We start from the raw sequence: 25052 nt of genomic DNA on the forward strand, positions 1-25052 counted from the left end.
AAGAGCAGATCAGAATGGTAACATTTTGAAGGGTTCCACATTCTAACAATGCAGGCCACTGAAAGCAGAAAAGACTTTCTGGCTATATGGATATAGCTACATTGGGAGAAACCTGTATTCCAAACTAATGTGATGAATCTTCTAAAACATTCTCCAAACCAGACAATAATATAGCATCAAAACCAAAGCAGAAAGTATGCCAAAATCAGTTTGGGGGTGTTTTTTGTGGGTGAAGAAGAGTGATACTAAGAATTGAACCCAGGGGAATTCTATCTCTGAGCCCCAAACTCAGCCTTCCCCCTTCTTTTTGAAACACCGTCTCACTACATTACTGCACCTGCTATCCTCCAGTTTCAGCCTCCCAAATACTAGGACATAGGTGTGCACTACTATGCCCAGCCTAAAACCAATTTTACTGCCGAAACAACAGATGGTTGTGGTGAGAGTTCGTACTTCATCATGGGAAATGCATAATTTCAACCTTTTGCAAATATACTGCATTTCAAAAAATGAATAAACAGAACTTACCTTCATCACATTAAATAAGACCTCCTGTCCAAGGCTATCTTTTTCCTTAAAAAAATTGTGTTCAGGATAAGTTCTAGCAATGTCCCTTCGGATTAGTTTTTCACAAGGTGAGGTCATTTTCAGGAGTTCTGAATACTGATCCTTAATTGGCATACTTTGTGCACTGCATAAAAGCTGCCAAACTATTGCTCTAAAGTGGTGGGGTATCCCTTTACGAACAAGTTCCTAAAAAAAAAAAAAAAAAGAGAGAAGAAAACAAATTTTTTTTTTTTTGCGGGTCTGGGGATGGAAACCAGGGACATTTGACCTCCAAGCTACACCCCCTGCCCTATGTTTTATTCTTTATTTTGAAACCGGGTCTCACTGAGTTGCAGAGGGCCTCACTAAGTAGCTGAGGCTGTCTGCGAACCGCGATCCTCCAGGTCTCAGCCTCCCGAACGCTGGGATTACAAGCGTGCGCCACCACACCCAGCAAAACAAAATTTTTAAATGGAAGTATTTAATAAGTCTCATATTTATCAAAGTTAGTATTCACAAAGCTAGCTTTCAATAAACTAGGAAATATTTTAATCAAGGCCAAGATTTAGCTCTTGGGTATATCCTGCTCTGAGGGGCAGGGAGCTACAAAGACATGCATAAATTCTGGTTACTTCACTAAATGCTGCCTCCAAAGGTATTCAGGATGTGACAGCCTGCAGAGCTGTGAATGATGGCATCACAGCTCTCACATTCCAAAGGGCTACGGAAAGTAAAAGAGTAAAATATGATAATCAAGAATGTACAATGTTACAACCTCATTTTTGCATCCAGGAGATGAGAGAATCTAACTGGAAATAATTTTCAGTTGTCTATTTCTACCTTTCAGAATCTCTATAACAAGTAATACCTACAAATCAAAACTTCTATGAAGCATAAATAAATGAAACCTTATAAATGAGACGTCATTATACACCTTAGAAATCACTGGAATCTGATTTTCTTTTTCTACTCCTCTATTACAAACCTGATACCTTTTGGGATAAGAGGAAGAACTTCAATGAAGAATAGGAATACCTTAACTTGCTTTTCCTTTTTTTTGCGCACATCTTCCCATTCGTTTACAATTCTTCCCCAAAGAATCCAAGAATCTTCTTCAAGGTGGCTGAGATTACTGGAGGCTGATGAACTTGACACAAGAGAAGAGCCACTGTTTCTTCTTGACCCATTTACAGATCTTAAAGACTTACTATCCGTCTCTAACAATCTAAAACATAATTAAAAATTGCTTAATATTTCACCTCACAATATTATTAGATGACATAACGATGACACTTAGGGCTTTACTATCCTAATTTAGGCACTGTTTTAAGATATAGGCTTAATAATACATATAATTTATATAATTTTTGACTGGCATCAATAATATAACTACAATAGTTTTTCATCTATGCATTAGAGTTCCAAAATGTAAGCTACAAATTATGAAATCTAGTTTTAAATATTTTAGTGCTATTAGTCCCAGTATAATTTCCCTTCATTTACATTAAAAATTCAAATTAGGGAGGCACACAGTGGCATCTATCTGTAGTTGCAGCTACTCTGGAAACTGAGGCAAAAGGATCATTTGAGCCCAGGAATTTGAGACCAGCCTGAGCAATATAATTAGAACCTATCTCAAAATAAATAAATAAATGAAATAAAATTAGATGAAATCTAGTTTTTAAAAAGTGGATGGGCCTCAGGAAAAAAAGCACATATACTTGGAAGAAGTAAAACACTTGCTAATCCTATCATGTTTGCAATATGACTGAAGCTAAAAAACAAAAGAGCAAGGCAGGCTGGGCATGATGGTGTAGCCTTGTAATCCCAATACTTGAGAGACTGAGACAGGAGGATCACAGGTTCACAGCCAGCCTCAGCAACTTCATGAGACCCTCCACAATATAGTGAGACCCTGCTTCAAATATAAAAATAAAAAATAGCCAGGTGTGGTGGTGCATGCTTATAATCCCCGCACTTGGGAGACAGAGACAGGAGGATGGAGCAGGTTCAAAGCCAGCCGCGCTGGCTTAAGAAACCCTGTTTCTAAATAAAATATAAAATAGGTCTGGGAGTGTAGCCCAGAGCCCAGAGGTAGAAGGGTTCCATCCCCAGTACCACCAAAAAATAAAAAAAATTAAAAATAAAAATAAAAAATAGCCAGAGCGTGGGGGCACACACTTGTAATCCCCGCACTTGGAAGGCGGAGACGGGAGAATCGCACAGGTTCAAAGCCAGGCTCACTGGCTTAACAGACCCTGTTTCCAAATAAAAAGTATAAAATAGCCGGACGTGGTGGCGCACGCTTGTAATCCCCGCGCTTGGGAGGCAGAGACAGGAGGATCACTCAGGTTCAAAGCCAGCCGCACGCGCTGGCTTAAGAGACCCTGTTTCCAAATAAAAAATGTAAAAACAGGTCTGGGAATGTAGCCCGGAGGTAGAAGGGCTTCCAGGAACCCCAGTACCACCAAAATAATAATAATAATAATTATTATTATTATTATTATTATTATTATAAAATAAAAATAGGTCTGGGAGTGTAGCCCGGAGGTAGAAGGGTTTCTAGGAACCTCAGTACCACCAAAAATAAATAAATAAATAAATAAATATAAAAAGTAGGCTGGGCATGGTGGCGCACAGTTATAAACCCAGCATTCGGGAGGCGGAGACCAGATGATCACTGGAATCTGTCCATGGTTAGCAGACAGCCTAAGCTACTTAGCAAGGCCCTTCATAACTCAGTAAGACGCTGTTTCAAAAATAAAAAGACTAAAAACTAGAGCTAGGGGTGTAGCTCGGAGGTACAATGTCCCTGGGTTCCATCCCAGTACTGAGAAAAGATAAAAAATAAATAAATAAAAAATAAAAAATAGGGCTAGGTAAAAAATAGGGCTAGGTGTAGCTTGGAGGTAGAATGTCCCTGGGTTCAATCCTTAGTACTGAAAAAACAAGAGCATGGCAGAGCTACAGAAATTAATCAAAGAGCCGGGCATGGTGGCACACGCTTATAATCTCCGTGCTTGGGAGGCTGAGACAGGAGGATATCACGGGTTCGAACCCAGCCTCAGCTACTTAGTGAGGCTTTCAACAACTTAGTAAGACCCTGTTTCCAAATAAAATATAAAAAAAGGTCTGGGAGTATAGCCCGGAGATAGAAAGCCTCTGGGTTCCACCCCAGAACCACCAAAAAAAAAAAAAAAAGAAATTAATCAAGAGCCAGGCGTGCTGACGCATGCTTGTAATCCCAGCACTTGAGAGGCTGCGACAAGAAAACTGCACAGGTTCAAAGCTAGCCTCAGCTACTGAGTGAGGCTCTCAGCAACTTAGTGAGACCCCGTTTCCAAATAAAACATAAAATAGGTCTGGGAGTATAGCCCAGAGGTAGAAAGCCTCTGAGTTCCACCCCCAGTACCACCAAAAAAAAAAAAAGAGAGAGAGAAAATTTAGCTTATTGGAAAAAGCTGTGGCAGGCAATGAGGTACTTTGTAATCTTAGCAGTTAATGTTTCTATAGCAATGCCCCTGGGTTCCATCCCCAGTGCCACACACACAAAAAAAAGGTAAAACATAATTTAAAAACTATTTCATTCTAGCTGGGTGTGGTGGTGCACACTTATAATTCTAGTGCTTGGGAATTGGAGACAGGAGGATTACAGATTCAAGAAAACCAGCAAAGATATACTAGAGTTGAACAATCCTATGAACCAATTAACATCTACAGAACATCACAGCAAATAACAGCTGACTATTCATTCTTCTCAGATGTACAAAAAACATTTACCAAAACCAACCATATTCAGAGCCATAAAACAAATAAAAAATTTGAAGGGATGTTGCTAAAAGATGTTTTAAAGAGAAATATAGAACACTAAACACCTATATTAGAAAAAAAAGATCACACAAACATTACAAAGGTCCCAATAAATTGCAGTTAAAGGTCAAAGACATCTCAAGCCAGGTATGGTGGTACATGCCTATAATCCCAGTACTTGTAAGGCTGAGTCAGAAGGATCACAGGTTCAAAACTAACCTCAGCAACTCAGCGAGACCTTACACAGCTTAGCAATACAATTTCAAAATTAAAAATGAAATAAAAGCCTGACATAGCGGCACATGATTGTAATCCCAGTTCTTAGGAAGCTGAGACAGGAGGATTAAAGGTTTGTGGATAGCCTCAGCTACTTAGTAAGGCTCTCGGCAACTTAGTAAGACCATGTTTCAAAATAAAAAATAGGCCGGGCGTGGTGGTGCACGCTTGTAATCCTCGCGCTACGGAGGTGGAGACAGGAGGATCGCACTGGTTTGAAGCCAGCTACACTGGCTTAAGAGACCCTGTTTCAAAAATATTAAAAAAAAAAAAATAGGTCTGGGAGTGTAGCCCGGAGGTAGAAGGGCTTCCAGGAACCCTAGTACCCCCAAAAATAAAAAATAAAAAATAGGGCTGAAGGTATAGCTCGGAGGTATAATGCCCCTGCATTCCATCTCCAGTACAGCAAAAATAAATAAATAAATAAATAAATAATTTTAAAAATAAAATAGGACAAGGAATGTAACTCGAAGGTAGAATGCCCTTGAGTTCAATCTCTAGTTTTGCAAAAAAAAATAAAAATAAAAATAAATGTGATTTTCCAGATTATCACAATAAAAGAGAAAAATCATATGATCATTTCAACAGATTTAGAAAAAAACATTTTAAAACATCCAAACTCTATCTTGGATAAACTTCAGCAAACAAGAATCAGAAAGAAATTTCCTCAACTTGATAAAAAGGCATATACAAAAACATGCAGTTAACATCACAATATTTCCCCCTAAAGAGGAAAACAAAAATATCTATTCACCATGTCCATTCTAATTCATACTGGAAGCTCTACTCTATTGCAACAGGCAAGAAAGAGAACAAAGACATCCAGATACGAAAGATGTAAAAGTGCTCTTATTCCCAAACAACACGTTCATCTATATAAAAATTCTAAAGATATCTTTTTTTTTTTTTTTTTTTTTTTTGGTGGTACTGGGGTTCCTGGAAGCCCTTCTACCTCCGGGATACACTCCCATGGGCTACACTCCCAGACCTATTTTTTAACTTTTTTATGTGGAAACAGGGTCTCTTAAGCCAGAGAGGCTGGCTCCAAATCAGCGCGATCCTCCTGTCTCCGCCTCCTAAGCGCAGGAATTACAAGCATGCGCCACCACGCCCAGCAAAAGAAATCTTTTAAAAAGAAAAAAAAAGACAAGCAGGGCCTGGCGATGCATGCTTGTAATCCTAGTAGTTGGGAGTCTGAGAGAGGAGGATCGCAGATTTGCAGCCAGCCTCAGCTACTTAGTGAGGCCCTCTGCAACTTAGTGAGACCCCCATTTCAAAAAACGTATAAAAAATCAGGCTGGGGGTATAGTTTGGAGGTAGGATGTCCCTGGGTTAATCCACCAGTACCACAAAAAACAAACAAAAAAAGCCAAACCCAAAAAACCCTACCAGAGCAATAAGTTTGGCAAGGCTGCAGGATTCAAGATTAATATAACAAAAATAATTATGTTTCTATATACTACTAATGAGCAACTGAGAATTTAAAAAAAACAAAGCCATGCTCAAAAAATAATTGAGAAATACACTGTGTTTATGGGGTAGAAAATAATATCACATATAATCCTATCCAAAATTTCAAACTTTTTTCTAGAAATTAACAACCTGGTTATGAAATTCATATGGAATGTCAAGAAACAAAAGCCAAAATGAAAAGAAAGTTAGAGAAATATTACTGTTTGATTTCAAAATTCATTATAAAGCTATAATAAAGATAGTATAGTACTGAAATTAAGACAGAAAAGAAATAAAGAGAGTCCAAAAATATATTTGATAAAAATGCAAAAGTAATAAAAAAGAAAAAATACATTAACAAATGGCATAGGAATAAATGAATAAACATATACCAAAAATAAACATTGATCTATAATTTGCATCACATACAAAATTAACTCGAAATGGATCACAGAGCAAAATGTAAAACTTAAAACTATAAAAATTCGTGGATTGGCATGGTGTTGGGTACCTATCTCCTAGGCACAAGCAATCCTTTCAGCGTAGCTGGGATTTCAGGCCAACACCATGCCCAATCCACGAAGTTTTGTTTACTTGATTTTAGTTGTGTTGTGTTTTAAAGTTATGTGTTTGAGAGTACTATGGGTTGAACCCAGAGCCTTATGCATGGTAGGCGATTGCTCTACCACTGATTTACACCTCCAGACCTCCTTTTGTGTTTTATTTTGAGATAAGTCTCACTAAATTGCACAGGATGGCCTTAAACTTAAAATCCACTTGCAGCCTTCCTAAGTAGCTGGGATTATAGATATTCACACCTAACCTGGCCCAAAAGATACTTTTTGTGTGTTACAGGGCGGGGTGGGGGAGAGGTACTGGGGATTGAATGCAAAGGTATTCTACCTCCACGCTATACCCTCAGCCCGATTTTATTTCTTTACAGGGTCTAAGTTACCAAGGATGGCCTTGAACTTGCAATACTCCTGTCTCAGCCTCTCAAATAATGGGATTACAAGCATGTGCCGCCACACTAGGCTCCTTTTTATTTTAGACAGGGTCTTGCTAAAAGTTAGGGTGGCCTGAACTTGCCATCTTCCTATCTCAGTCTCCCCAGTAGCTGGGATTACAAGTGTGTGCCACCACGCCTGGCACAATCTAATTTTTTTAATCAAAGATGATAAACTAGACGTGATTGCAAATGCCCGTAATCCCAGTATTTGGAAGGTTGAGACAGGAGGTTTTGAGGACATCCTCAGCAACATAGTGAGTCTCTCAACAACCTTATAATACCCTATTTCAAACTAAAAAATTAAAAAGGCCAAGGGGTTTAGCTCAGAGACAGAATGCTCCTGTTCAATCCCCACTACCACAAGAAATAAAATAAAAGATGATATATCAGCTGGACACAGTAGTAATCCCAACTACTTTAGAGGTTGAAGCAGGAGGATTGCAAGTTCAAGGGCAGCCTCAGTAACTCAGTGAGACCTTATATATATTTATCTCAAAGTAAATAAATATATAAAATTTTTAAAGAGGAGGCTAGGGATAAAGTTTAGTGTTAGAGAACCACTGGGTTCTATCCCTAGTACCACCAAAACAAAACAAAACCACGATGAGGGAAATTAAAAGCACACATTATGTGAAGTGTGGTGGTGTACACCAGTACTTAGGAGGCTGAGACAGGGCTGCAAGTTCAAGGCCGACCTCAGCAACTTAGCTAGTCCCTGGTTTGTTTTTTCACTGTACTAGAGATGGAACGGGGGCATTCTACCTCTGAGCTACACCACCAGCCCTATTTTATTTTTTTTATTCTTTATTTTGAAACAGGTTCTCACTGAGTTGAAAAGGGCCTCACTAAGTAGCTGAGGTTATCCACAAACTGCAATCCTCCTGGTTTACCTCCCAAATGCTGGGATTATAAGCGTACATCACCACACCAAGCTAGTCCCTGCTTTTAAAAAAAATTTTTTTAAAGGGCTAGGTGTGTAACTAGAGGTAGAATGTCCCTAGGTTCAATCCCTCGTACCAAAACCACACATTAATAATACCTATTAGAATAGCTAAAATTAAGCCCGGCATGGTGGCGCAAGCTTGTAATCACCGAGCTTGAGAGGCAGAGACAGGAGGATCACACCGGTTTGAAGCCAGCCACGCTGGCTTAAGAGACCCTGTTCCCAAATAAGAATATATTTTTAAAAAACTAGGTCTGGGAGAGTAGCCCGGAGGTAGAAGGGTTTCCAGGTACCCCAGTATCTCACACACACACACACACACACACACACACACACACACACACACACGAATACCTAAAATTAAAAAGTTATCATACCAAGTGTTGGCAAAGAGGGAAAGAACTGGGAATTTCATACACTTCTGGTGTGAATGTGAAAAGGTAGAGGCTCTTTGAAAACATTTTGGCAGTGAAACATCACACCTACAGTACAATCTAACCATTCCATTTCTCAATATGTACCCAGGAGAACTGAACAGCATGCATCAACACAAAGGCTTATCTACATGTTTATACCTTTTCATAGCAACAGGTGAATGGATATACCCATGTGAGTGCTACTAGGCAACAAAAAGATGTGAACTACTGATACACGGTAATATTGATACATGTATGTCAACTCTCAAAATAATTATGTTTAATGAAATAATCCACACAAAAGGAATATATACTAAATAGTTCCATTTCTACTCATCTACCACGGCTGTCTGGGGAAAGAGGCAGAGCAGGATGATGCTGATATTTATTTTCTTGATTTTTTGACAATTTCACAAATAGATATATATGTTGAAATTTATCAAATGGCACTTTTTGGGGGGTGGGTATGGGAATGGAACCCAGGGGCATTTGACCTCCGAGCTATACCCCCTGCCCTATTTTTTACTCTTTTTTTTTTTTTTTTTTTTTTTTTTGCAGGTCTAGGGATGGAACCCAGAGGCACTTGACCTCCGAGCTACACCCCCTGCCCTACTTTTTATTCTTTATTTTGAAACTGGGTCTCACTGAGTTGCAGAGGGCCTCACTAAGTAGCTGAGGCTGTCCGCGAACCGCGATCCTCCAGGTCTCGGCCTCCCAAATGCTGGGATTACAAGCGTGCGCCACCACGCCCGGCTTTATTTTTTTACTCTTTATTTTAAAACAGGGTCTCACTAAGTTGCAGAGGGCCTCACCAAGTAGCTGAGGCTGTCCGCAAACCATGATCCTCCCGTCTCAGCCTCCCAAATGCTGGTATAACAAGCGTGAGCCACCACGCCAGGCTACAAATGGCATATTTTAAAAATGGATAGTGTATTCTGTCAATTTTAAATCAAAAAAATTTTTTAATTATTAGTATTACTATCCTTAAAGCCAGTGGCATTATACAACTTAGCTAGACACAAAAGAATGCTCTTTCATATTTTCTTTTGTGGATGCCCCAAACAGCTTCTGATGGTAACACAGTGAAGAGGCACAAAGGATCCAGAGTAACCATTCCTAGCAGAGTAAATGACTACTCCATTTCACCCTCATTATGAAAAAGGATATTACTGCCTTCTATGTACGCACTTATGATAAATTTCTCTAAATTACAAATCAGGTGTCTATTCTGGATTAAATTATTTTCCAATTTAACCAAAGGAGACTACTTAGAGTTTAAAATAAAAATGATAGGTCTAAGGGCAGAAGTATCTCATATAGCAGAGCTCCTGCCCAGCATATTCAAGGTCCTGAATGACCCCAGAAAGACCAATCCTCCCTCTACCAAAAGACATAAACGCTGTTACTGATAAATAAGGAGCCAAACACTAGAAAATAAACACTCTCAGTATAAGTAAATTTTAAAATTTTTTACTATGCTTGGGTTTGTATAATTAGGAAGAAAAAAACGCCAGGCAGCCCCACTCACCTATTTTGTTCCTCCAGTTTAGCCAGGAGTTCTAAGTCGTCTGGACTCAACTGTGATGGGGAAGATGGCGAAAGAGCCGGTGTTGACAATGTGGTAGATGAGGATGTAGTATGTAATGAAGCTGATGGGCTTGCCACCTGACTGGCCATCTGACTGACTGTATGCGACACCGTGTTCTTTACCCATGAGAGAGTAGAACTCAGCTTTTCTGCAACCTTGTCTGTCGCCACCTATGGATTTAAGAAAAATGCGGATATTTTAGTATCATTGCATTTATTACCTCAATGATAATATTAACATTATATCATTAACATGATATCATGATATCATTAACATGATAATCCTCTTAAGTTTTTGTCGTTGTTATTGTTGTTTTATGTTTTTACAGCATTGGGGATCAAACCCAGGGCCTCACACAAACCAAGCAAGCACATTCCTGTTAAGTTTTACTTAATAATTACCATCAGAATGTTCTGAGAGCTGAGCATGGTGGGTACATGCCTGTAATCACACTAATAGGGAAGCTGAAATAGGAGGATCACAGGTTTGGGGCCAGTGCACAGTAACTTAGCAACACACTGTTTCAAAATAAAAAATAGGAAGGACTGGGGTGTAGCTCAGTGGTAGAATGTCCCTGAGTTCAATCCCCAGTACAAATATATATGTACTACATGTAAGTATAGGTATGGGTGTGAGTTAGGACAGAAAGTATATTTTCGTGTGTGTGTGTGTGTGTGTGTGTGTGTGTGTGTGTGTGTGGTGTCTGTCTGTCTGTCTGTCTCTCTGTCTGTCTCTCTCTCTCAGGGGACTGAGCCCACTGACATTCTACATCTGAACTACATCTCCAGCCTGATTTTTATTTTGTTTTGAAATAGGGTCTTGCTAGGTTGCTGAGAGTCTTGCTATGTTACTGAGGCTATCCTTGAACCTGATACTTCTGTCTTAGTCTCCCAAGTACTGGGATCCAGCTTCAAGTATAGTCTTTATTAGGTTCTAGTAAAAAATAAATAAATAAATAATTGAAAGCCAGAAAATAAAACATGTTCCTAAAATGACCAGGATAGGGAAATCCTGTAACATGACTATAACAAAAGCTGGGTGATTTAGCCTAAGTAATATGTAATGACCGCCATAATTTAGTAAGACCCTGTTTCAAAATAAAGAATAAAATCGGGCTAGGATCCAGGCATGGTGGCACATGCTTGTAATCCCAGCATTTGGGAAGCTGAGACGGGAGGATCACAGTGGACAGCCTCAGCTATTACTTAGTGAAGTCTTTTGCAACTCAATGAGACCCTGTTTTCAAAATAAAGAATAAAAACATATAGGGCTAGGGGCATAGCTAAGAGGTAGAATCACCCCAGGTTCCATCCCCAGTACTGCAAAAAAAAAAAAAAAAAAAAAAAAGGACTAGGGGTGTAGTTTGGAGGTAGAATGCCCCTGGATTCAATCCCTAGTACCACAAAAAAAAAAAAAAAAAAAAAAAAAGTAATGAGAGACTGAGAAAGAAGGATCATAGGTTCACAGCCAACCTCAGTTACTTAGTGAGACCCTGTTTTGAAATAAATAATAAAAAAAATAGGAGCCAGGCGTGGTGGTGCACACTTGTAATCCCAGCATTCAGGAAGCTGAGACTGGAGGATCGCAGTTCATGGATAGCCTCAGCTACTTAGTAAGGCCCTCTGCAATTAGTGAGACCCCATTTCAAATTAAAAAGAATAAAAAATAGGGCAGGGAGTGTAGCTCAGAAATTGAATGCCCCTGGGTTCCATACCCAGACTCACACACACACAAAAAAAAAAGGGGTTGGGAATGTAGCTCAGAGGTAGAATGCCCCTAATTAGCTGGGGCTGTTCTTGAAAAATAAAATAAAATAGATCTGGTGGGGTGTAGCTCAGTGGTGAACACTCCTGGGTAAGTAACACACTACACACGCACACATACACACACACACACACACACACACACAAATTAAAGTGCTTTTGTGATGCAAATTAGTGCAGTTTTCATAATTGACTTAAAGTTGTATTTCTAGATAAGATTAATAGGAAAACAAATCACACTCTCTTGTTGCTTACCTTGGCTTCTTCCGTTTCTTTTTTTTTTTTTTTTTTTTTTGCGGGTGTGCGGATGGAACCCAGGGGGCATTCAACGTCTGAGCTACACCCCCTGCCCTATTTTTTATTCTTTATTTTTTTTTTTATTTTTGCAGGTCTGAGGATAGAACCCAGGGGCATTCCACCTCCAAGTTACACCCCCTGCCCTATTTCTTATTATTTTGAAACCGGGTCTCACTGAGTTGCGGAGGGCATCACTAAGTAGCTGAGGCTGTCCGCGAAATGCTATCCTCCAGTCTCAGCCTCCCAAATGCTGGGATTACAATCATGCACCACCACACCTGGCTTTTATTCTTTATTTTGAAACAGGGTCTCACTAGGTAGCTGAGGCTGTCTGCAAACCACGATCCTCAGGTCTCAGTCTCCGGAATGCTGGGATTACAAGCAATGGCCACCACGCCCGGCTTGGCTTCTTCCATTTCTTACACAAAGAAAAGTTTTGCTTTAAGCCGGGTGTGGTGTGTGGTGGTGCACAATTATAATCCTAGTACTTAGGAGGCTGAGACAGGAGGATCGCAAGTTTGAAGCCGTTCCTGGTCATTTAGCAAGACCCTGTTTTGAAATAAATTGGGCTGGGGGTATAACTTGTAGGTAGAATGTCTCTGGGGTTCAATTCCTAGTATCAAAAAAAAAAAGTTTTGGCTGATTTAATTTTTGATTCCTATTTGGTTTTTGCTCTGATGAGTTGTGCTGACTGTGATTTGGTAAGAAAGACTTCTTTTGCCTGGAAGCAGGCACAGATAATCAGCTCTGTGCTTGTTTCTTTGGGTCCCAAACTTCATTCCGCTTGTCTTTCTTGGAGGTTCCTTCTTCAATAGCCAGGGCCACCTGGTCCTTTCTGTAAGCTCATTCCCAAGGGAAATAAGTTCTAAAAGGGGAAGAATACCAAAACTGAAAGGAAAATGAGAGATAGTCTCAGATTAATAAAACTTTTGCCCTTATCCAGCACTTGTAATAGAATCTTTGTTTTCTCATAAATTTCATCCTCATATTGAGTGGCTTAATTATGTCCTTAGAATCTCTTTTTCCTTTTATCCCTTATTTACATAGAATTTTCCTACTAGGACAGTGAGCCATGTATGTACCAAGAAGGAAAACTTTGGACAACCCAGAGAAGGGTAATATCTACTGTCAGAAGTTTGGGTGGGAATTTTGTGTGTATGTGTTGGTGTTTTGGTATCTGTGTGTATGAATTGTTATATATAGAGCAAACAAGCTGGGCATGGTGGTGCATGCATGTAATTCAGGAGAATCACAGGTTCATAGCCAGCCTCAGCAACTTAGTGAGACTGTTTCAAAATAAAAATGGTCTGGGGGTGTAGCTCAGAGGAAGAATGCTTCTGGGTTCCATCCTAAGTACCATTCATACAAGGTTAGCTAACATGTTAGTTCAGAAAATAATTGATAGCATTTTAACCATTTTTCCTACTGAATAAAACCTGCGATCTTCTCAAAGAATATTAAAGTATTTCATAGTTTGGAGCCTTTATATGTCTAAGCACTTCACAGTCAAGAAGCTCTTTTAATGATTGGCTTTGATTATATCTTATTTTTTAAACTTATATGGAGGCCAGGAGTGGTAATCCCGGCATTTGGGGGACAGAGACTGGAGGATCACGTTGGTTCGAGTACAGCCTCAGCTACTTAGTGAGGCCCTTCGCAATTCAGTGAGACCCTGTTTCAAAAAATAGAAAAAAGACTAAAAAAATAGGGCAGGGGGTGTAGCTCAGAGGTACAATGCCTCTGGGTTCCATCCCTGGTACCTCAAAAAATATATAAATAAAAAATAAAATAAATAAAAGACTAAAAAATAGGCTGCCTCCTTTTTTTTTTTTTTTTTGTGGTACTGGGGTTCCTAGAAACCCTTCCACTTCCGGGCTACACTCACAGACCTATTTTTATACTTTTTTATTTGGAAAGAGAATTTTTTTTTGTTTTTGTTTTTTGTGGGTTTTTTTTTTTTTGGGGGGGGTGGTACTGGGAATGGAACCCAGAGGCTTATCCCTATGGGCTACACTCCCAGACCTATTTTATTTGGAAGCAGGGTCTCGCTAAGTTGCTGAGAGCCTCACTAAGTAGCTGAGGCTGGCTTTGAACCTGCGCGATCCTCCTGTCTCCGCCTCCCAAGCACGGGGATTACAAACGTGCACCACCACGCCCGGCAAAAGACCTCTTCTCTAACTGCTTCAAAGGCAAAATCACCTCTTTTTTACTCTTATTAAAACATATTTTTTTAGCCAGACATGGTGGCCCACGCTTGTAATCCCAGCATTTGGGAGGCTGAGACAGGAGGGTCGCAGTTTGCGAATAGCCTCAGCTACTTCGTGAGGCCTTCTGCAACTTAGACCCTGTTTCAAAATAAAGAATAAAAAGTAGGGCAGGGGGTGTAGCTCAGAGGTCGAATGCCCCTGGGTTCCATTCCCAGACCCACAAAAAAAATAATAATAATAATAATACAACTTTTTTTTTTTTTTTTGGTGATACTGGGGATAGAGCCCAGGGGCATTCTACCTCCAAGCATATCTTATTTTTATTTTAAAATAGGGTCTTGCCAGGTTGATGAGAGCCTCGCTACTTACTGAGCCTGTCCTCAAACCTGCAATTCTTTCTCAGCCTCCCAAGTATTAGGATTACAAGTATGCACCACCATGCCAAACTAAAACGTATTCATCTATCACACCCCTGCTACACACTATCCCAATAGGCTTCCATTTAAAGAATTTGGAAGGTATCAAGCGTGGTGGTGCACACCTGTAATCCCTGTATTTGGGAGGAAGAGACAAGAGGACCACAGGTTCTCCGACAGAGTCAGCTACTTAGAAAGGCCCTCCACAACTTCATGAGACCCTGTTTCAAAATAAAGAATAAGGCCAGGCGTGGTGGTGCACACTTGTAATCCCCACGCTTGGGAGGCGGAGACAGGAGGATCACGCAGGTTCGAAGCCAGCCGTGTTGGCTTAAGAGACCCTGTTTCCAAATAAAAAAATATAAAGTAGGTCTGGGAGTGTAGCCCAGAGGTAAAAGGGCTTCCAGGAACCCCAGTACCACCAAAAAGTAAATAAAATAAAATAAAAAGAATAAAAGCCGATTGTGGGGTCACACACTTGTTATCCCAATATTTGGAGGCTGAGACAGAAGGATCACAGGTTCAAAATTAGCCTCAACAACTTAGCAAGGCTCTCAGTAACCTAGAGAGACCCTGTTTACAAATAAAATCAGGCTAGGGATATAGCATGAAGGTGGAATCCCTCTGGGTTCAATCCCCAGGACCAAAAATTAATAAAAAATAAAAAACTAAAGAATAAAAAATAAGGTTGGGAGGGGCATGGTGGCACACGCTTGTAATCCCAGCATCTGGGAGGCCAAGACAGGAGGATCTAGGTTCACAGACAGCCTCAGCTACTTAAGTGAGGCCCTTTGCAACTCAGTGAGAGTTTCAAAATAAAGTATAAAAAATAGGGCTGGGGTGTACAGCTGAGAGGTAGAATGCCCCTGGGTTCCATCCCCAGTAACTAACACACACACACACACACACACACACACACACACACACACACACACACACATATGCTGGGGGTGTAGCTCAGAAGTAGAATGCCCCTGAGTTAAATCCTCAGTACATTAAATGAATGAATCTGACAATGCATCTAGTTCACAAAGTTTCTGTCTCCCTCTTAGACGTACTATACACTTTTTTTTAAAAGAGAACACAGCTGGGTGAGGTAATCCCAGCATTCAGGAGGCAGAGACCAGAGGATCGTGGTTTGCAGACAGCCTCAGCTACTAAGCAAGGGCCTTTGCAACTCAGTGAGACCCTGTTTCAAAAAGACTAAAAACTAGGTCTGGGGGTGTAGCTCAGAGGTACAATGCCCTTGGGTTCCATCCCCTAAACCGCAAAAAAAAATAAAAAGTTAACACAGCCGGGTATGGTGGCACATGTCTGTAATCCCTGTACTTGGGAGGCTGAGACAGGAGGCTCCAGGTTCCTGGACAGCCTCAGCTACTTAATGGGCCCTCTGCAACTTAGTGAGATCTTGTTTCAAAATAAAGAATAAAAAATAGGGCTGCAGGTGTAGTTCAGAGGTGGAATGCCCCTAGGTTCCATCCCCAGTACCAAAAAAAAAAAAAAAAAAGTGAACTCACTTTAACCCACGCCATGCACGCCTATAATCCTAGTACTTGGGAGGGGCTGAGACAGGAGGACTGCAAGTTCAAGGATAGCCTCAGCAAGTAGCAAGACTTTCAACAACCTACTAAGACCCTATTTCAAAGCAAAAATAATAATAATAATAATAAAAGGCTAGAGGTGTAGCTTGAAGGTAGAATGCCCCTGGGGAATTCATTCCCAGTAACACACACACACACACACACACACACACACACACACGTGAGCACACTTTGAAAATGCTAAAAGCATCATTAAAAAAATTTAGTAAGCCAGTCACGATGGCATACACCTGTAATTCCAGTACTTGGCCTCAGCCACTTGGTGATACCCTGTTTCCAAATAAAAAATTAAAATAGGGCTGGGGTATAGCTCAAAAGTAGAATGTCCCCAGGTTAAAATTAGCAAAAAAAAAAAAAAAAGGCTTATATGACTCCATTTTTGTAAAAGGTCCAGAATGGAGTCAGGCATAGTGGCATACACCTGTAATCCCAGTACTTGGGAGGTGAAACAGGAAGATCACAGGTTCAAGGGCAGCCTCAGCAAGCAGTGAGACTCTTACCAACCTAGCAAGACCCTGTCTCCAAATAAAAAATAAACTCAGTCTGGGGATGTAGCCCAAAGGTACTAAACCCTAATACCCCCAAAAAAAAATGTTGCCAGGCATGGTGGCGCAAGTTTATAATCCCAGCATTCGGGAGGTGGAGACCAGAGGATCGTGGTTCAGGGACAGCCTCAACTACTAAGTGAGGCCCTTCTCAACTCAGTGAGACCCTGTTTCAAAAATTTAAAAAAAAAAAAAAAAAAAGCCAGGCGTGGAGGTGCACGCTTGCAATCCCCGTGCTTGGGAGGCGGAGACAGGAAGATCACACAGGTTCGAAGCCAGCCATGCTGGCTTAAGAGACCCTGTTTTCAAATAAAAATATATATTAAAAAAAAATAGGTCTGGGAGTGTAGCTCGGAGGTAGAAGGGCTTCCAGGAACCCCAGTACCACCAAAAAGAATTTATTTAAAAAATTAAAAAAAAAAAGCCAGGCATGGTGGCATACAATTGTAATCCCTGCACTTGGGAGACTGAGACAGGAGGATCCCACAGATTTTAAACCAGCCTCAGCTACTTACTGAGGCTCTCAGCAACTTAGTGAGACTCTGTTTCCAAATAAAGTTCCACCTCCAGTACCACCAAAAAAAAAAAAAAAAAAAAAAAAAACTTTAAAAAAATAGGGCTGGGGGTGTAGCTCAGAGGTAGAATACTGGGTTCTATCCCTGGTACCAGAAACAAACAAACAAAAAAAAAATGTCAATGTCCAGAATAGGCCACTCCAGAGACAGAGAGATTAGTAGTTTCCAAGGGCTGGGAAGGGTGGTGGAGAATGGCTTCTAAAAAGTGCAGTACAGAGTTTCTTTGAGGAGGTAATGAAAATGTTCTGAAATAGTTTAGTGGTAATGGTTTTACTACCTTGTGTATATGGTAAATGCCACTAAATTGTATGGTTTATTTAAAGGGGTTAATTTTGTATTATGAGCATTCTAGCTCAGTGTGTGTGTGTGTGTGTGTGTGTGTGTGTGTGTGTGTGTGTGTGGTACTGGGATTGAACCCAGGGGCATTCTACCTCTAAACTACATCCCCAGCCCTATTTTATTCTTTATTTTGAAACAAGGTCTCACTAAGTTGCAGAGGGCCTCACTAAGTAACTGAGGCTTGGCTGCGAACCTGTGATCCTCCCATCTCAGTCTCCCAAATTCTGGAATTACAAGTGTGCGCCACCATGCCCAGCTACCTCAATTTTTAAAAGCTTTAGATACTACTATATTTTGAATAAGATTTCCCAAAAGAAACAGTCATAATTATATCACTTTATATTTTATTAGAATTATAAGGATGCTCTTAACTCCCCCCAAATGGTAACTATTTTTAAAAGATCTATTTTTAGATCCAAAACCATTGTGGGGTGTCAGCTGTGGCTAACTACTTTCTCAATCATGATGTGAAACTAAATCTCATTCTGAAGGTATTCCCCTCTGAGCAAAAGGCATTTTGTGACTAATAAGGAACTGTGTTAAAATGCCTGTGCTTTGAGAGTCAAAAGCCCAACAGATCTCTAAATGTCAAAAGTCAAATTCCTTAAAACACTGTGTAGTGTGGCACTATATATTTCATAATGTCTACATTCTAGCTATACACAAACACCTAGTTCCTCTATTAAGAGTCATCAATCATTTTTTAGCTCTAACTTTTATTCTTCCTTAGAACAAGGGTACAGGGATATTACTCTTTTTCCTTTTCTTTTCTTTTTTTTTTTTTTTTTTTTTTTTTTTTAGGTACTGAGTTAGAACTCAGGGGCATTCTACCTCTGAGCTACACCCTCCAGATCTATTTTTTTATTCTTTATTTTGAAACAGGGTCTCACTGAGTTTCACTGGACCTCACTAAGTAGCTGAGGCTGTCCATGAATCATGAATCACAATCCTCCTGTCAGAGCCTCTCAAATGCTGGGATTACAAGAATGTGCCACCATGCTGGCCTAGTCAGTCTGTCCGTCTGTCTGTCTGTCTCTGTCTGTCTGTCTGTCTGTCTCTCTCTCTCTCTCTCTCTCTCTCTTTCTCTCTCTCTCTCTCTCTCTCTCTCTCTCTCTCTCTCTCTAAGGTACTGGGGATGGAACCAGGGGCATTCTACCTTCGAGCTACACCCCTAGCCCTATTTTTTATTCTTTATTTTGAAACAGGGTCTCACTGAGTTGCAAAGTGCCTCACTAACTAGCTGAGGCTGGCCACAAGCCATGATCCTCAAGTCTCTGCCTCCTGAATGCTGGGATTACAAGCATGCACCACACTCGGCTTTACTTTTTATTTGGAAATATTATCTTGCTAAACTGCCAAGGCTGGCCTTGAACCTGTGATCCTCCTTGTGCATCAATGAAAAGATGAAAAACTATCATTTCTACTAACAGTGCTTACATTCTTCTATGAACAAATCAAACCAAACAGGACAAAAACTTATTTTTTATTGGTGCATTATAATCCTACATTCTGCTGAAGTTCAAGATGATAGAGGCATACATGCAAATACTGTGCGCCCTCCCCCAGTTCCCAGCTGGGCTTTGATAAGTTTGTGTGTGCACATCATGCCATTGAGATGTTTCCCTTTTCAAAGTCTTCCTTCCCTCCTATCCCGTAGGTCCTCTCCTTTACTCCAAAGGAGTAAGGTTTTTTCCTCCTTTGTTTAGAATCCCTCCTATGTCCCAATTTCTCCCTAGCTTCCACATATGAGGGAGAATATCCAACCTTTCACTTTTTGTGACTGACTTATCACTTAGCATAATATTATCCAGTTCCATTCATTTGCCTGAAAATGACATAATTTTGTTCTTTATGGCTGAGTAGAATTCCATTGGGTACATATCCCAGTTTTGTAATCCATTCATCTGTTGATGGATATCTCAGCTGGTTCCATAGTTTGGCAGCTGTGAGTTGTGCAGGTATAAACATAGATATGCATGCATTAGTTTGGTTTCCATTCTTTTGGGTAGATACCCAGAAGTAGTACTGCTGGATCATATGGTAGGTTCATTCCTATTCTTCTAAGGACCCTACACACAGTTTTCCAAAGTGGTTGTACTAGCCAGGTGTAGTGGCACACGCTTGTAATCTCAGCATTTGGGAGGCAGAGACTGGAGGACTGCAGTTCGTAGATGGTCTCAACTACTTAGCAAGGCCCTTGGCAACTTAATGAGACCCTTTCAAAAAAAAAAAAAAAAAAGAGAGACAAAGTAGTCTCACTAATTTGCAGTCCTATCAACAGTGTATCCTACTTCTCCACATCCTCCCCAGCATTTGTTATTGTTTGTATTTTTAATGACTGCCATTCTAATTGGGGTTAAGTGAAATCTCAGGGTAGTTTTGATTTTCATCTGATTGCTAATGATATTGAACATTTTTTCATATATTTACTGGCCATTTGTATTTCTTCTTCTGTGAAGTGTCTATTAAATACACTTGTCCATTTTTTTATTGAGTTGGTTTATTTTGGCAGTGAGTTTGAGTTCTCTGTATATTCTAGATATTAGTCCTCTATCAGAGGAGTAGCTGACAAACATCTCCCATTCTGCGGGCTTTCTGTCGGTTCTCTCTTGAAGGTCTTGATAGTTTCCTTTGCTGCACAAAAGCTCTACAGTTTAATGCAATCCCATGTATTAATCCTCACTGTAATTTCTTGTGTATTTGGGGTCTTGTTGAAGAAGTTTTTACCTGTACCTATATGTTGGAAAGTTGGTCCTATGCCCTCTTCAAGTGGTCTCAGGCTAATTTCCAGGTCTTTGATACATCTTGAATTGACTCTTGTGCAGAGTGAGAAAGTAGGCTTCATTTCCATTTTTCTGCATATGTATAACCAGTTTTGCCAACATCATTTGTTGAAAAGGCTTTTTTCCAATGTATGTTTTTAGGACAAAATTTTTAAAACAATAATCTATAATAAAACCAGTTCGGTTCCTATTTCTTTCTTTTTTCTTTTTTTTTTTATAAATTTTATTTTATTGGTGCACTGTATTCATACATCATAGTGGGATACAAACTTTTGTAGACATACATGCACACATCGCCCAGTCAGCCCCCACCCGATCCCCACCCCATTCCCTCCCCATCCCTCCCTCCCATGCTTGGCTTAGTGGTTGACATCTAGTATTATAGCAATTTATCCAAACTTAAAAATGATAATCTCACATAACAGTTTCATTTGTCTGATACCAAGTGTTTGATGATTTAAAGATAGCATTTCAATATTTCTTTTTGCTTTCTTTCTTACTAGAGCATATTTTTTTCTGTTTTTTTAGGTGAAACTATCATATATTTATATATTTATTTTTCAGAAAAAAATCTATCCTAATATGGAATATGAATTCTAGATACCCAAAACGATCTTGAAAAAGAACAAAGCTAGCAGATATATATTTTCTGATTTCAAACCATATAAAGCTACAATAATTGAAACAGTGTAGTACTGTTCTAAAGGCAGATATATAGACCATTGGAGTTAAATACAAGCCTAGAGCTAAATTCTTCCCTATATTGTCAAGTTATTTTTGACAAGGTTTCCACGAACATTTGGTGGTGGAAATAATAATCTTTTAACTAAATATTGTTGAAAAATAATAATTACATGGAAAAGAATAAAATTGGACCTTTACCTAATCCCATATACAAGTATTAACTCAAAATAGATAAAAGACCTAAATATAAATCTTAAGACTATAAACTTTTAGGAGAAAATCTGGGTCATAAAACTTCACAACATTGAAATTGGCAGTGATTTCTTGGATATGATTTCAATGGCACAGGCAACAGAAGAATATACAAACTCCCTAAAAAATAAAAGAAAATATTGTATATCCAAAGATAATGTAAACAGAGTTAAAAGTTACTAATAGAATTGGATAAAATATTTCCAAATGCTATATCTGAAGGTATATTAATATTCCAACTAGAAATCCTAAAAATTAACAACAATAAAGGCAAACAATACAACTTAGAGATAGGTAAAAGACTAACATAAATAATGAATCTCCACAGATAACCAATCTTTGTCTGTTGGATGGAAACTCTTGTTTCTCTGGTTCTGGTGAGTGTTACCTATTTCTTCTTTGTAGTTAATCTCTTTGAGTATTTTCTCTAGCGCTGGTTTTGAAGACATAAATTCCTTCAGTTTCTGTTTGTCATGGAAGCTTCTTATTTCTCCATCTAATTTGATAGAAAGTTTTGCTGGATAGGAAATTTTTGGCTGGAAGTTGTTTTCTTTCAGAGTTTGGAATATGTTACTCCAAGCCCTTCTGGCTCTCATGACTTGGTTTGGGAAGTCTGGAGTGATTCTAATTGGTTTGCCTCTGAATGTCACTTGGCCCTTTGTTTTTGTTGCCTTTAAGATTCTCTGCTTGGCTTCCACATTGGTCATTTTGACAATTATATGGCGTGGGGATCCTCTTCTCCGATCCTGTCTAAAGGGAGTTCTATAAGTTTCCTGGATCTGTGTATCAACCTCTTGCTCTATATTTGGAAAATTTTCTGCTATTACTTCCTTGAAGAGATTGTTGATCCCTTTGGTGGTTTCACTTTCTTTTCCCTCCTCTATTCCAATTATTCTTAGGTTAGCTCTCTTAAGATGGGCCCATATTTCTTCAATGTCAGATTCCTGCTGTTGGATATTTTTTTCTAGATTAGAAACTATGCATTCATTTTTGGATTGCTCATCTTCTAAGAGCGAGATTCTGTTCTCCATGTGGTCTAATCGGTTGTTTGTGCTTTGAATTGAGGCCTTTACTTCATTAATTGCATCCTTTATCTCTTTTTGGCTCTCTCTGAGTTCTTTTCGAAGCACCTCTATTATTTCTACAGTTATTTTCCTGATTTGATCTTCTAGAAATCTCTGATTTTCTGTTTTATCAGGTTCTGATGTTGTGGGGTTGTGCACATTCATTACTCCAGTGTTATTCCTCTTTCCCATGATTTCGGAGGTTTGTGCCTTCTCTGGGTTCTTCCCTTGGGTCACTATGGCTTCACTTAAGGTGCTCTGGATCTCGAGTCTGTATTATCTCAGACCCCACTACTCCTTTACTGGGTTGTATCACAGAGTCTCCGACCCAGGGAGTCGATAGAGGCTGCTTTAGACTGTGGGGGGTGCCAGGTTGCACGTTCTCCTATGGTGTGATATCTCTGCCACCACCACTCCCTCACTGGGTCAAGTCCCAGGAGGCCCAATACTGGGATTTCTCCTCTGTGGCCCGCAATTTGACTCACTGTTCTTGAGTACGCAGATGTAGCTGTACTGGACTCGGTGAATTCACTGCTGCTGCCGCCGCCGGTGACAATATGGCGCCTCTGCCACGCCCTCGGCCATGAGGCTGGCGTATTTTTTCTTCTCTGGTTTTGATTTCCACTCTGAATCCCTGCAGCGTGTGCTGAGCTCAGCCACTGGGAACTTTAAATGCTGTCTGCGCCGAAAGATCCCGCCTGGCTGTTCCGCAGCGGCTCACCTGGCTTGCTGTAGCCGTCCGTTGAGTTCGCTGCTGCCGCCGGCAGTATGGCGCTGCTGCCGCGTCCTCGGGCTCGTGTGTCTCCTCTGTGGCCCTGAGCTCTGTTCTCAGTCCGCTTTCTCTCTGGAGCCTGGCGGTTTTTTTTGTTTTGGATGGTGTTTTCTGGCTATGAAAGGCGCTCTTTTTGTGGTAATGGAGATTGGTTGTTAGCGGGACTCTTAAGCCCCGCTTTTCTCGGTCGCCATCTTCCCAGAAGTCCTCTTTTTTCTTTTTCTTTTCTTTTTTTTTTTTTTTTTCAGTACTGGGGATGGAACCCAAGGGGCATTCTACCTCCAAGCTACACCCCAGCCCTATTTTTTATTCTTTATTTTGAAATAGGGTCTCACTGAGTTGCAAAGGGCCTAAGTAGCCAGGGCTGTCTGCGAACCCCAATCCTCCTGTCTCAGCCACCCATATGCTGGGATTACAAGTGTGCACCACCACACCTGGCTTCTGTTCCTATTTCTCTTGAGGGAACCTTCCAAGAACACAAGAACTAACAGTTCCTTAAAGAGAGAGTCCCAACAATGAACTTATAAGATGCTGAATAGCCAAACCAACAATAAAAGCTCAGATAATAGCCAGTTTAACCAGCTGTGGGAGCACTTTTCAGAATACAACTGTACTCTGAGGTTTGGATGAGTATAAAGAACAATGAACAAATACTAACTCCACACTATTTGGACCACTTAAAAAGAATAATTAACAAGTACTAATCCCACATTGTCTATGGCCACTTAAAAAGATAAACTGGTAAAGTGCTCACTTAGCAAGTGCCAGGCAAGGAAAAACTGCAACAGCTCTCTTGAGGTACAGACACAATAATAAACAACTGGAAATGCAACAAATAAACACACCAGGCAAAGGCAAGTTGCAATAATGAGAAATGGGTTGACTCAGAGCAAATGTAATAAGGGGCCACAGTCAACAGGTTCTATCTATAAAACAAATTAATCAACCTACCTGTTTCTAATAAGGACTGCCACAGTACCATAATAAATAGCAGTAACTGCTAATGTTGTGTCTAATTGATGTCATGTCTTTTATAAGCAAACACAAAAGTAAAATAGTTAATTTGTAATGGAGCAAAAAAGCCAATGAGGATTTTATGCAGTGATAAGTAGATTTTTACACTTCATAAAACCTGTTAAAATTAATCTGAAGAGCAGCATAGGGCTAAAAGCTTATGTTACTAAATATTACCCCTTAAATCTAGTATTTTTCATCACAAATTTCACCAAAAAGGCACTTTAATACAGAAAATGATGGACATAATTTAAAGGTAAAGAAATTAAGCATCTTTAAAAACATATTGATAATATTCTCATTTCATCATGAACTATATTTTTTTTAATATTTTGGTGGTACTGGGGGTGGAACCCAGAGGCTTTCTACCTCCGGGCTATACTCCCAGACCTATTTTATATTTTATTTGGAAACAGGGTCTCACTAAGTAGCTGAGGCTGGCCTCGAACCTGCGCAATCCTCCTGTCTCAGCCTCCCAAGTGCAGTGATTACAAGCGTGTGCCACCACGCCCAGCTTCATCATGAACTTTAGAGTAAAAAGTCTATCTCAAGGAGCAGCATTTGGTAACCTACGAACATAGTTGTTCTGGGGGCGTTTTGTTTTGTGGTACTGAAGATGGAACGCAGGGGCCTTTTACCTTCAATCTATATCTCCACACCTATTTTACTTTTTATATGGAAACAGGGACTCGATAAGTTG

The 25052-nt window shown here is 39.9% G+C and overlaps 1 protein-coding gene across 1 annotated transcript in view; it reads right to left on the bottom strand.

The window, feature by feature from the left end:
- EVI5 (ecotropic viral integration site 5) overlaps window positions 1–25052 on the bottom strand; it is a gene marked incomplete at both ends in the record, with an annotated part of 177174 nt that overhangs the window by 136340 nt on the left and 15782 nt on the right. Inside the window, 3 exons of the mRNA XM_080691470.1 lie at window positions 529–753; window positions 1582–1771; window positions 9981–10210. Coding sequence (XP_080547596.1) covers window positions 529–753; window positions 1582–1771; window positions 9981–10210 — 645 coding nt within the window. The remainder of the gene's footprint in view (window positions 1–528; window positions 754–1581; window positions 1772–9980; window positions 10211–25052) is intronic.

Source organism: Muscardinus avellanarius (assembly GCF_963383645.1).
Source record: "Muscardinus avellanarius genome assembly, chromosome: 3".
In the NCBI taxonomy this organism is placed as follows: Eukaryota; Metazoa; Chordata; class Mammalia; order Rodentia; family Gliridae; genus Muscardinus; species Muscardinus avellanarius.